The sequence below is a fragment of the Ursus maritimus genome, unplaced genomic scaffold, assembly GCF_017311325.1.
Source record: "Ursus maritimus isolate PB19 unplaced genomic scaffold, ASM1731132v1 scaffold_9, whole genome shotgun sequence".
In the NCBI taxonomy this organism is placed as follows: Eukaryota; Metazoa; Chordata; class Mammalia; order Carnivora; family Ursidae; genus Ursus; species Ursus maritimus.
The window spans coordinates 64,856,685-64,869,234 of record NW_024427107.1 but is presented as its reverse complement, the minus strand read 5'-3'; the positions used below and the strand labels follow the sequence as shown (position 1 = coordinate 64,869,234).

Here is a 12,550-nt window from a genome sequence, read left to right as displayed (position 1 = left end):
GTGTTATAATTTTATAATAGAGACTAAAATCTAGATACTATATGTGTTCTACTTACATTTCTTCAACCAAAATGTTTTGATTTTCAATTTAAGATATATCTCTAAATAGAGTGACTTACTTAAAAAGGAAATACAGGGCTCCTGGGTGGCTCTGTCAGTTAGGTGGCTGACTTTTGGTTTCCACTCAGTGCATGATCTTAGGGTCCTGGGACCAAGTACCATGTTGGGCTCCATGCTCAGCAGGGAGTCTGCTTGAGGATTCTTTCTCTCCCTCTCCTTCTTGCTCTTTCTCTCTCTCTCTCTAAAATAAATTCAAAGATCTTTAAAATAAATAAAAAAGAAGTACACCAGGCATACCTTATACTAAAGAGTGTTCTAGAAATGCTTATTAATATTAATTAATTAATTAATTAATATTAATACTTGTTAAATCATAAAATAAGCTTCTCAGACCTGTCCTACCTAATTGTTTTATTAGAATATTTTACCAGTTAAAATAATTTGACAACTGATTAGGGCTTAGAAATTTCTTCCAAGGATTTGTTTTAATGACATTTAACCTACATTCTGAAAACACGAAAATAGTTTTAGTAGAGTATAACATTGAAAAAATAAAAATGCAGCAAGATGGGAAACTAATTTGGCATATTCTTTCTGAGAGAAATTTTGCAAAATTTTAAAAATCCTTATGTCCATTCCTTCCTTCTTTCCTTCCTTCCTTTTGACCTAGTATTGCCACTTAGGAATCTACCCTAAGGAACTTTCAGAGGAATATAAAAAGATTTAGGTACAAGTTTATATTTATTTTCTTTGTAAAAGTGAAAAAGAATAAAGAATAAGTATCTATCTATCTAGTAATAGGGGATTAGTTAAACTGTTGTACATCATATGATGAAAAAATGCCAATAAAATCATTACCTTAAAAAATTTGAAGATGAGGGAAAATATTCACCAGATAGTTGCCTTATGAAAATGGCAGAATACCATTTTATATATACATCTCTATAGAAAAGAGATTGAAGGATAATACATCAAAATGTTTACTTCTGGTAAGTTATAAGTAGTTGAATTCTCTTTTTTTGTTCTTCTGAATCTAACTTTCCACAATAAACATGTCTGGTCTTCATAGTTGAAAAGTACAACTTCTTCCTTTAGATAAGCCAGAGGAATTTAGTATTTTAAATGCTATTTTCTAATTTTGCTTAAAAATTCTTAAGTTAAGAAAACCAAACTCAATATCCTCATCTTTTTAATATATGTAAATATGAATAAATAAATATTTATGTGTAAATTATGTATATGTATTACATAAGGCATCTATGTGTATATATAAATATGGCTTGTTTAAGAGGTTTACAGTAAATTCCTATTAAAGCAATCGATTTTGACTGAAAAGCAGAATCAGAGGCACAAGGCATTGTATGGCTAGGTTGCAGACCGCTGTTCTATTTCCAGAGGTTCTATTCTAAAACTTACATGTTCAATTTAAAAGAATTTTCTACTTTATTCTAAGTAGTAATATAAAGGGTAAATTTTGGTATACTTGTGGCACTGATAAAAATATTTGAATGCATAAGTTACATTTTAGTTAAGAAGTATTCTAAGATGTTTTGATAAAACCTAGTAAGAATTTTGCAGGATTAAAGCAAGCGTGAGCTTTAAAATGGTAATAGTAGTTCTCCTATGGTTAGAGGTCGTCATTGCAGTAATATAGGCTTGATTGTAGGATTACTGTCCCAAATATATGTCCTAGGAAAGCTTCTTCTGAATCTTACCGGTAAGAAATTATTGGTTACTTTCCAATACAGGAAAAAGAAAAAAAAAGTTAACTGGAAATTAGTTTATTAGAGTCTGCAATTAGCCGATTTTATCTACTAGATGCCATTTTAAGTTAAAAAAAAAAAGACAATGATAAATGATTTGTCAGGAATTTATTTTGAAACAAATCTTGAGAACATGGCCTAGGCAGGATACAGAAACCTTTAGACCTGTGTCCTACAGCAAACCTGAGAACCTCTAGCACAGCTGAGATGCTTTCTATTCATCTGTTTTTCCCATAGTGCTTAGCTCTGTGCTGTGCATTAGGAGTATCTTTGTGCTCAACGGAGTCTGAGCTAGATGGCTGATCAACAAAGAATCACAGTAGAGGGACTGAAAAAACCCATGTCCTAGCAACTCATTCGCCCAGATCTAGGGAGTCTCTTTCTTGTGTGTCCTTCTCTGAGGAGCCCTTTAAAATAATCTCTCTCCCTCCCTCTCTTTTTAAAAATATCTCTGCATTTGAAATCTTTCATTTCTTCCTTTGCGGTTCTCTTCCTAATCTAACATTCCTCTTTCTTTAAGTAAATACAGTGAATACAACTTAAATATTTATATTTATGTAACAAAATATAAAAAGCAGCTAGATTAAATACTTCTTTAGTCCTGAAATAGGAGGAAAAAAGTCCTTAATTGTGTTTTCTTTTGACTCTCTTCTGATTTCTTTTTTATGTGACAGTGCCCTCATTTTTATATTTCCTAAATAGATAATAATGAGCATTAAAATGATGATTGTGATGCATTTTAGTTCTAATTCATCAAAGAAATATTCCTTTTTAAAAAATTTTAATACTGCTTAGGTAGTAACAGTATTTTACAGGCTACAGCAGGTCTCTGGTTGCTTCAGTTAATTAGAAAACTAAATACCTCATGCTTTGTACAGTCTAAAAAGTTAAGAGTTTCATTTAATTTAAAAAAAGTAAAATTGCTTTATATGTTTTAAATTGTTTTCTGGAATCTTCCTGGGTTACTGAAGCAAAACAAAATGTTGAAAGTGCTGGGGCGCCTGGTGGCTTAGTTGTTAAGCATCTGCCTTCGGCTCAGGGCGTGATCCCAGCATACTGGGATAGAGCTGCGCATCAGGCTCCTCTGCTGGGAGCCTGCTTCTAACGCTCCCACTCCCCCGGCTTGTGTTCCCTCTCGTTGGCTGTCTCTCTCTCCGTCAAATAAATAAATGAAATATTTTTTTTAAAAAATGTTGAAAGTGTTGAAAAATCTTATATTTAAACATGCAAGATGTTTTTCTTATATTTTTAAGATTTGTAATGAATATCTAGGATATTTTTATATTAGGAGATTTGTTTACGTATTATAATTGAATATTTAAATTCTCAAGGATGGATGGAGGAAGAGATAGTTCCACTTCAAATAATTTTCATTTTTTAAATTAGCGGTTTGCAACAACTATCTTATTTATCCTCCCTCAAGTACACTTTTAAATGTGAAATCAAAAGGAAAAAAATCCTATAAGTAAATATTATCTCATAAATGCTTGCTGGTAATTTTCCTAACCCGTGTGTTTCTTTTCTTTTTCTTTTTTTTTTAAGGGAGGCGAGGAGCAGAGGGAGAGGGAGAGAGACGATCTCAAGCCCCAAATGCAGGGCTTGATCTCAGGACCCTGAGATCATGACTTGAGCTGAAATAAAGTGTCAGATGTTTGACTGAGCCACCCAGGCGCCCCCTAACCCGTATATTTCTAAACATGGGACTCTACTAAGAGCAACTTCTCCCTCAAACAATGAGAAATATTTAAGAAAGAGAAAAATGTAAGGAAGTCTGGGTGTTATTTTTTGCCACTCTTACAGATATACACTTATACTTCGGAAAAACAGAACAGTTGTCATTCAGTTAAGGATTTTTGTGTCTGTGTTCATGAGGGATATTGGTGTGCAATTTTTTCTTTTTTTGTCATTTCTTGATTAGGTTTTATTTTTAGGATTATTCTGGCCTCATAAAACAAGTTGGGAAGTATTTCCTTCTATTTTTTGAAAGAATTTGTGAGTTTGTGTAAGATTGGTGGGTTTTTTTTCTTTATGAATTTGATAAAATTCAGCAATGAAACCATCTGGGCCTGGAGGATTTTTATGTGTTTGTGTTATGCAAAAGTGTTTGATGACAAATTCAATTTTATTAATAGAGCTATTCAGATTTTTTGTTTTATTTTATGTCAGTTTTGGTAAATTGTATTTTTCATACAGTTTGTCCATTTCATCAAAGTTGTTGAATTTGTTGGCATAAAGTTACTCATAATACTCTTTTTAATTCCTGTAGGATCTGTAGTGATGTCCCCTCTTTCATTCCTGATATTAGTAATTTGTGTTTTCTCTCTCTTTCTTGATCAGTGTACCTAGGCGTTTATTAATTTTGTTTATTGTTTTCAAAAAAACAACTTTTGCCTTTGTCTATTTCCTTTATTGTTTTCTATTAATTAATTTTAACTCTTTTGTTATTTCCTTCTTTTTATTTACTTACTCTTGATTTAACTTGCTCTTTTTTTCAAAGCTTCTTACTATAAAACCATAGGCCATTTATCTTAGACCTTTCTTCTGTTTAATGTAAGTACTTCAAACTTCCCTTCAAGCATTCATTTAGCTGCATACCATAAATTTTGATATGTTTTATTTTTGCTCATATTCAGTTTGAAGTATTTTCTTATTTCCCTTTTGATTTCTTCTTTGGCCCATTTATTTATTTATTTATTTATTTTTATAATAATTTTTTATTATGTTATGTTAGTCACCATACAGTACATCCCAAGTTTTTGATGTAAAGTTCCATGATTCATTACTTGTGTGTAACACCCAGTGCACCACGCAATACGTGTCCTCCTTAATACCCATCACCAGCCTATCCTGATCCCCCACCCCCCTCCCCCTAAAGCCCTCAGTTTGTTTCCCAGGGTCCATAGTCTCTCATGCTTCATTCCCCCTTCTTTTTACCCCCCCTTCCTTCTTCCCTTTCTTCTCCTACCGATCTTCCTACTTCTTATGTTCCATAAATGAGTGAAACCATATGATAATTGTCTTTCTCTGCTTGACTTATTTCACTTAGCATTATCTCCTCCAGTCCCGTCCATGTTGCAGCAAATTTTGTGAAATTGTTCTTTTTGATTGGCCCATGTATTTAGAAGATGTTATTTTATTTTCAATTTTTTTCTAGATATCTTATTGTTATTGATTCCATTTTGGTCAGAGAACATATTCTTTATTATTTTAATAATAAATTTATTGACATGTTTTGTGGATCAGCTTATGGTCTATCTTGATGAATGTCCCATCTCCACTTGAAAAGAATATGTATTCTCTAGTTGTTGAGTGTCATTTAAATATTAATTGGATCAGGATGATTGGTCTTGTTCAAATAATCTATATCTTACTGATATTTTCCTAGTGTTCTGTCAATTGCTGAGAAAAAGGCTTTTACATTTCTAAGTATGATTGTAGAATTGTTCATTTTGCCCTTTAATTCTGTCAGATTTTGCATCGTGCATTTTGAAGCTGTGTTATTAGGCCTAATCAAATTGTTATTATGCCTTTTGATGAATTAACTCTTTTATCACTGTGAAATGTCCCTGGTTCTGGTAATATTCTTTAAGTCTACTTTATTTGATAATATAGCTGCTCCAGCCTTTATAAGCTTAGTGTTTGTATAGTATATCTTTTACCATCCATTTACTTTCAACCTACTAAATTGTAATTCTTGTGGATATCTTATAGTTGGGTCTTGCTTTTTTATCTGTTTTGACAATCTCTGACTATAATTTGGAGTGTTTAGTCCATTAACATTGAATGTAATTACTGATGTGGTAGGATATAGGTTTGCTATTTTACTATTTCCTGTTTGTCCCTCTGTTCTCATTTCCTGCATTGTTTTACCTTAATTTAATATTTTTTTTAAATTCCCTTCACATTATTTATTGGCTTTTTATCTGTATCCTCATTGCATTTTGTCTGTATGTGTGATTGCTCCAGGCATTACAAATATGCATTCTTACTTCTTAATAGACTGCTTAGAGCTAATATTGTATCACATAATAGACATTATAAAAATATTACAACCAAATTACCAAATTGGTCCATTTGTAACCTTCTTCATCCTTTATGCTTTGATGTTATATGAGTTACATCTACATATATTATAAACTCCAAAAGACAGAGTTATATATATTTTTTCTTTTCGACAGTCAGGTCTACCTAAATTAAATTACTAGGGAAAAAGTAGTTTTTCATATTTACCTAATATTTACCATTTCTGATACTCTTCATTCTTTCCTGAAGATCCTTCTTCCCAACTGGTATTTCCCGTCAGTCTAAAGAATTTGCTTTCACATTTCTTATGTTGCAGGTTGGCTGACAACATATTCTCATAGTTTTAGTTTATCTAAGATACAGTTTGCCTTCATTCTTGAAGGATATAATCTTTCTGGATATAGAATACTGGGTTGACAGCTTTTTTTTCTTCTTGAAGTATATATAAATCATTGTTTTCCTTTATTTAATGTGTCATTTTTTTGTAACTGCTTTCAAGATTCCTTTTTCTTTATCATTGATTTTCTTCATGCTTATTCTACCAGGGGGTCACTGAACTTTCTTGAATCTTTTGAAATTTTGTCTTCCACCAAATTTGGGAAATTATTAGCCATTATTTATTTAAATATTTTTTGGACCTTTTCTTTCTTCTGTCTTTTTGGAACTTCAGTTATACATGTATTGACTTATTGATATTTAGCCACAGGTTTCTGAGACTCATTCATTATTTCTCAATCCTTTTATTTTCTGTTCTTCAGATTGGGTTTTTTTTTTATCTGTCATCATGTTCACTCTTTGTTTATAACCTCCATTTAGCTTTTAAGCCTACCCAATTAATTTAGAAATTTCAGATAATCTATTTTTCAGCTCTAGGACTTGAGTTTGATTCTTTTTTATAGTTTCTGTTTGGTTATGTTTTCATTTATATTTTTTAATATAATTTTAATTGCTACTTTAAAGTCCTTGTCTGCTACTTGTAACATTTGAGTCACTTCAGAATTGATCTCCGTCTATTGTTTTTTTCTCCTGAAAATGGGTCATGTTTTCCTGTTTCTTTGTTTGTGAAATAATTTTGGATTATATCTTAGTGCTGCAATTACCATGTTGTAGCAACTCTGGGTTGTGTTTTATTCTTCTAAAAAGTATCAATTTTTCTTTACTTGTTTTAGCAAGCAGTTGATGGTTAGGCTCATACTTGCAAACTCTGTCTCTGGGTGTATAGATCACATCTTCAGTTATTTTACCCCTAGCTAGCTTTTTTTTTTTTTTAACTGCAAATGTGTGGTTCACAGGTCAGCCATATTTTGAACTGACTGTATATACAGAATTTAGGACTCCTCCTTTCTGACTCTATCCTTTCCAGGACTCCCCTTCCACTTTCCAGTGGCTTTGGTTACCTTGCACCCTGTCCACTGCTTCTTCAGGCGAAAGACTGAAGATTTTTTGTTTGAGTTTTAGTTGCCAAATATATTGTGGGTTGAGGTCTGCCCTCATGCCAAAAGCTGCAATAAGCAGGTAACTCACTTAGTGCAGTTCCTTTTTCTAAGTGTTGATTCCTTCCAGAATCAACCTGTTTTTGGTCATTGTTTAGTGCATTTAGGTAACTATTTATTTATTATATGTTTGTGTATAGTATATAGTTATTCTATGGAGAATTGGTGTTGTAGGAGGTTACTAAGCCAATAGTAGAAATAGAAACAGATTTTTTAAAGCTAAAATCATTGGAAAATATGGTATGGTGAAGTACAATCTTAATGACTTTCTTATTTTTTAAAGATATTCAGAAAAAGAAGAAAGCGTGATATCACACACACACACACACAAACTGAAAGAACTAGTTTTTCTAACTCCAAAGTCTTCTTAATGAAGCATTAGGTTAGAATACATTTTCAGTGTAAATACAGATAGTTTACATAAGTCAAAAGAAAATTTTGTATCGATTTCTAAAATCCATATAGATTGTGTGGGCTTATTTCCAAGATTGAGTTCTGTTGTATATTGTACATCCAATATTTTTTACTTCTGATATATATAGTTTTGATTCAGTTAACATAGTAAAGAAGGTAATTTACAGTGTTAGAGTCCTCAGAAAGATCAATTTATGATTTAAAAAATTTTTGATGGATAATTTCCAGCGTAATTTCCACTTTCTAGGAAATGTTCCTTTCATGTTTCCTCTTGCTACTCAATAAGCTCTTTGTGAAGCAGGAGGTAGAATCTCTGCTTTGATTTTACTTTAATCTCTGTGCCAATGGTTTTCCTCCCTGCTCTGTCTCCTTTATCTTTCTCTTTCTCAGTCTTTAAAAAAGTTTTTTTCATTACTTTTAATTTTTTAGTCCTTATGGGTAATAGGAAAGGAAAATTAGGAATATTGGTTATATCACTTGGTTGTTTTCTCTTTGCTGCACCTTATACATTTGCCTACCTCTTATCCTTTCTTCTTAGGAGTTGTACAATATTTTAAATATTTTGCTCAATATGAATATGTAGGGAATTTGAAGAAGTAAAAGCAAGGACTCTGTATATTCTCATTCTATTGGGAAGGTCCTGCTTGTTGAATTTTTAGGTATTTCAAGATGTTCCAGTCAACTGACAAGGACTTCTCCTCACAGTGTCAGAACTGTAGTGATGATGAGAGTAATGCAACTAGCAAATAGTTCTGGTATGTAACCACTTTTGCATGTTTACTTCACCAGAAAACTCTGTGGAGTACAGTGGTATCCTATATTCCTTAACATTTGGAAAACCATTTGCGTGCTTTCAAAATAGATTTTGAGGTAATGGTGTTAGTCAATAGAGAACATATTTTAATCAGATGTGAAATTCTGCAAAGATTAGTATATCTTCATTTCATAACTCTTCTTTAAAAAGGGGAAAACAAAACAAACTTGCATTTTTAGAACTTTCTGAATAATATGTTAATAGATTAAACTCAACATTTTAGTGTACTTCTTACTGCAAAACCATTTTGGTACTATATGTGTTTTTAGTAAAATACCATTCACAAATATGGGCGATATTGCTTTTTTATATATCCAGCTTATCAGTGGAGATTTATTTGCTTTTTACTTTTCTAAAACTAAATTCTTTAGTTCTTATGTTGTTTTAGATTATAAATAAATATTTTAGAAAATATATATCCAGTTTGTAATGTATTTCCTTGGACAGTCTGGTTATACTAAGTCTTTAGAACAGTGTGTCCATGGTATGGGTTCTCCTCCATAGACTGTCAGTTAATTCTTTTGGACTGGATGAGGGTAAAGAAAGTATGTTCTCTGCCATTTTACCATAGCTTACTCTTGTATTTATGCTAATGGTGAGATGGTTATTGTTATGAGATTAGATACATTGCTTCTTTATAATAATTGTTAATTTTTAGATTTAATGATGACACTTAAAGATACTTTGATTTATACTTGGGAAAACTTTGTGTGTTTATTATGCTATATATTATAAATAGTTTATTGTTACTTATGATTTTGAATAGCACCCTACTTTTTTGGTCATTTTATTGTGCAGAATATTCTGTATTATCCAATAGTATATAGGTTTTAAAACTAAGAATATTCAGTGTATTATCAAGGGAGATTAAGGAACAGAACACAATCCAGTGAAGTCTTTGTTGTAATACATTGCTTTAAAAATGGTATTTTCTGTTTTTTAAAGGATACCTAGGTCTATTTGAATATTCTCTTTTCTGCTATCAGTGTATATATAATTCTTAAGTCATCTATCACTGCATATTAAAGAAGGGTAGCTATATTTCAAAGGGTTTTTTTTTTTTCCTGTAGTTAGTGTAAACAGGCTCATCATATAGATGCAAGGACTTAAAAAACACAAAAATAAAAGACTAATGATTACTCAGAGTCATAGGTTCCATGGTAGACTTGTAACTAAAGTTCAGTTTTGTTTTCTAGCCTTGTAATTTAATCCATACCAAGTATTATTTTCTGTATGGATAACTTTGGTCCATCAACCTACAAAAATTTATGAATAAACTTTGATATTCTCACACTTTGTAAATCTGCTGGTATTTTCTTTATTGTAATAAAAAAGAAAGCATGCTATAGTAACTAATTCTTGACCTAAACCCTTTTTTTCCCCTTTAGAAAAGTTGGAAGCTCCACCACCCACCCCAGGACAGCTGAGATATGGTAATGGTTCTATAATTGTCAAATATCTGTGCATCTGTCTTTTAGACATAAAATAACTGTATCATTTACTGTTGGTATATAAGAGTCAGTAAATTTAATTTTTCCAGATAGAGTGGGTAATCTTATTTATCATGCTGAAACAAAAAGTTTATAAACTTGGTTTACAACATATTACAATAGTATGGAATTTCTAATATCGTTAACAGTATCTAACATTGTTAAACAGTGTTACCATCTAGAAATAAAATTATACTTATGGTAAGGTTTTCTTAATTCCCAGAAAAAAGGATATGTTTACTTTAGTTTGGATTTAAATTGGGTAATTTCAGAAGTTGAAAGTCTGGGCTAGGTAGAACTGTTCTCTGGTGGAGAAAATACTTATAGCTTGCTGTTTGTGGTGATGAAGAAAGTTAAGTTCATTTAAGACCACCAGGAAGAAGAAGCTTATAATGGTGCTGGTGTGCTTTCTTTAGTCTGTTAAGATGGGAATAAATAGTCAAGGCTAACACTGGCATAATGTAAAACAGTTTGGGATCTTATTATAAAGACAATAAAAGAAGAGAATGTTTTAACTGTACAGTTAATTTGAGTAGGTTGTAAGCAAAAGCTGAATACTAGATGTGATTTGCTGTTATAGAGTAGTATTTCCCAAAGGAAATTGAAGAAATCACAAATTAATAGGAGATCATTACATACTGGAGAGCAAACTTACATGATTTTTTAAAACTTATTAACTAGCCAGTTCTTTTTTCTTTCAGAGGTAGAATATAGGTTATATAGAAATAAGTTACTTTTCCCAAATACCAAAACATTTAAGAATTCTTTAAGACTTTTCTTCCCCTGGTAACTTTTCCTGATTCTCCTAGCCTAGGTTCATGCAAATTCATGTCCATAGCACTGTATAATACTATCATCAGTTTTTTGGTTATATTGAAATTAACTGTTGGTGTGGTATGTTATCATACCCAAACTTCTTGAGGGTTGGTAACCAAGTCTTACTTATCTTTGTATCTCATGCCCCGTGGAGTGTCCAGTACATGTTTATTTAACAATTTGAAAATTGTATTTTTTCCTTGGTGTTGACAATAAATTTTTACTTATAGGATGCATTTATTTAGGTCTAAGCATGAAAACATATATTTTATACTTCAGAATTGCTTATTATAAAATTTTGAATGTCTAGTGGTTAAGCAACTAGACAAAATCAAAGAACTAAGGCTAGACTCTTTAATTGAAAAATCCCATTTCATTAATGTGCTATTTGATTTTTACCATTTTAATAGCTTTTAAAATAATACCTTTTTAAAAATAATATTCTTTATAATTAAAAAGATGTTACTTTATACCTTGAACATCCTTACTTGATAGCAAGAAGAAATCCGAAACAATCTAGGATATATACACGCTTTTCCTATGATCTCAGTCTTCAACAGTGGTTTTGGATAGAGCGTTTTGTTGTTTTGTTTACTACTTATTAGCCTTTCCTGGGTTGGTGCAGAACTCACTATAGTAATGTCAAACTTTCATAACTTCTGGATTATATTTTAATTATGCTTTCTGTGGACTTAACTGCATTAAAAGGAAAAGCGCTCTAAAGTTACTGAGCACATACAACCAATTTGCTTAAGGAACTATTTTTTGGATATTTATAGAACTCACAAGTTTGATGTCCATTTAAAAAGTCATCGGTTGAATTGATGTTGGCTATATCTTGGCAATTTTATAGATGAATCAGAATAAAGTCTTTTAACTATCCCAGCTTTTAATCTGTTTCACAGTCTGCCTTCAATTCTCTTAATATGGAATTCTCTTCCTTTCCAGGTTAGTGGTCCTCAACTTAATTAACTAATGTTCATTGAGTATCTGCTATGCACTTTGCATTCTGCAGTGTGCTGAAGATGCAAATATGAAAAAAATGAGGCTGAATGTATAAAAAATATATAGGTATTAGTTCTTCCTAGTTGCACTTCTATTATGTCAGGTCATTCAGGTTCTATATTAGATAGATAAGGTAAGGCGTGCCTTTGTTAGGAGGAGGCCAAGTTACATTTAGATTTAAATAAAATAGTTTGTGAAAGCTTTCAGGGGTACCAATATTGGGGGGGGAAGACTGCATATAGATGGCTAACATAGATGAGATAATGACATTTTTCTCACATTTGTCCAAAAATTGTTTAGTGAGTAAAAGTGACTATGGTCGCTATATGTAGCTTCCCTGAAATTTGATTCAGGGTATTTTTTATTATTTCTAATATGGATATTAATTTTATGATATCAGTCTTTAGGTATAAGAAACGGATTGATATCAATAGCAATTAAACAGGTAAAACATGGTACTCGTAATATGTATTTACTTATTTGTTCTGCCGTTAACTGTTTGTACTTTGTATGTGTAGCTAGTAAGAAAACAACCCAGAGGTCTAACACAGTTATTTTTACATGTTACATGTTTATTTTGTTTTGTTTCCCCAGTGTAGCTTCTAGGAAGTAGTTAAACTTATAGCAGGGGCAGAATCTTTTGGCTATGGGGAATGAAAAGCAAATTTCAAA

At 31.5% G+C, this 12,550-nt stretch overlaps 1 protein-coding gene across 1 annotated transcript in view; it reads left to right on the top strand.

Annotated features, from left to right (window-relative positions):
* TMEM65 (transmembrane protein 65) overlaps positions 1 to 12,550 on the top strand; it is a 61,304-nt gene that overhangs the window by 29,449 nt on the left and 19,305 nt on the right. The window contains exon 2 of the mRNA XM_040625775.1: positions 9,956 to 10,000. Within this exon, the coding sequence (XP_040481709.1) occupies positions 9,956 to 10,000 (45 nt within the window). The remainder of the gene's footprint in view (positions 1 to 9,955; positions 10,001 to 12,550) is intronic.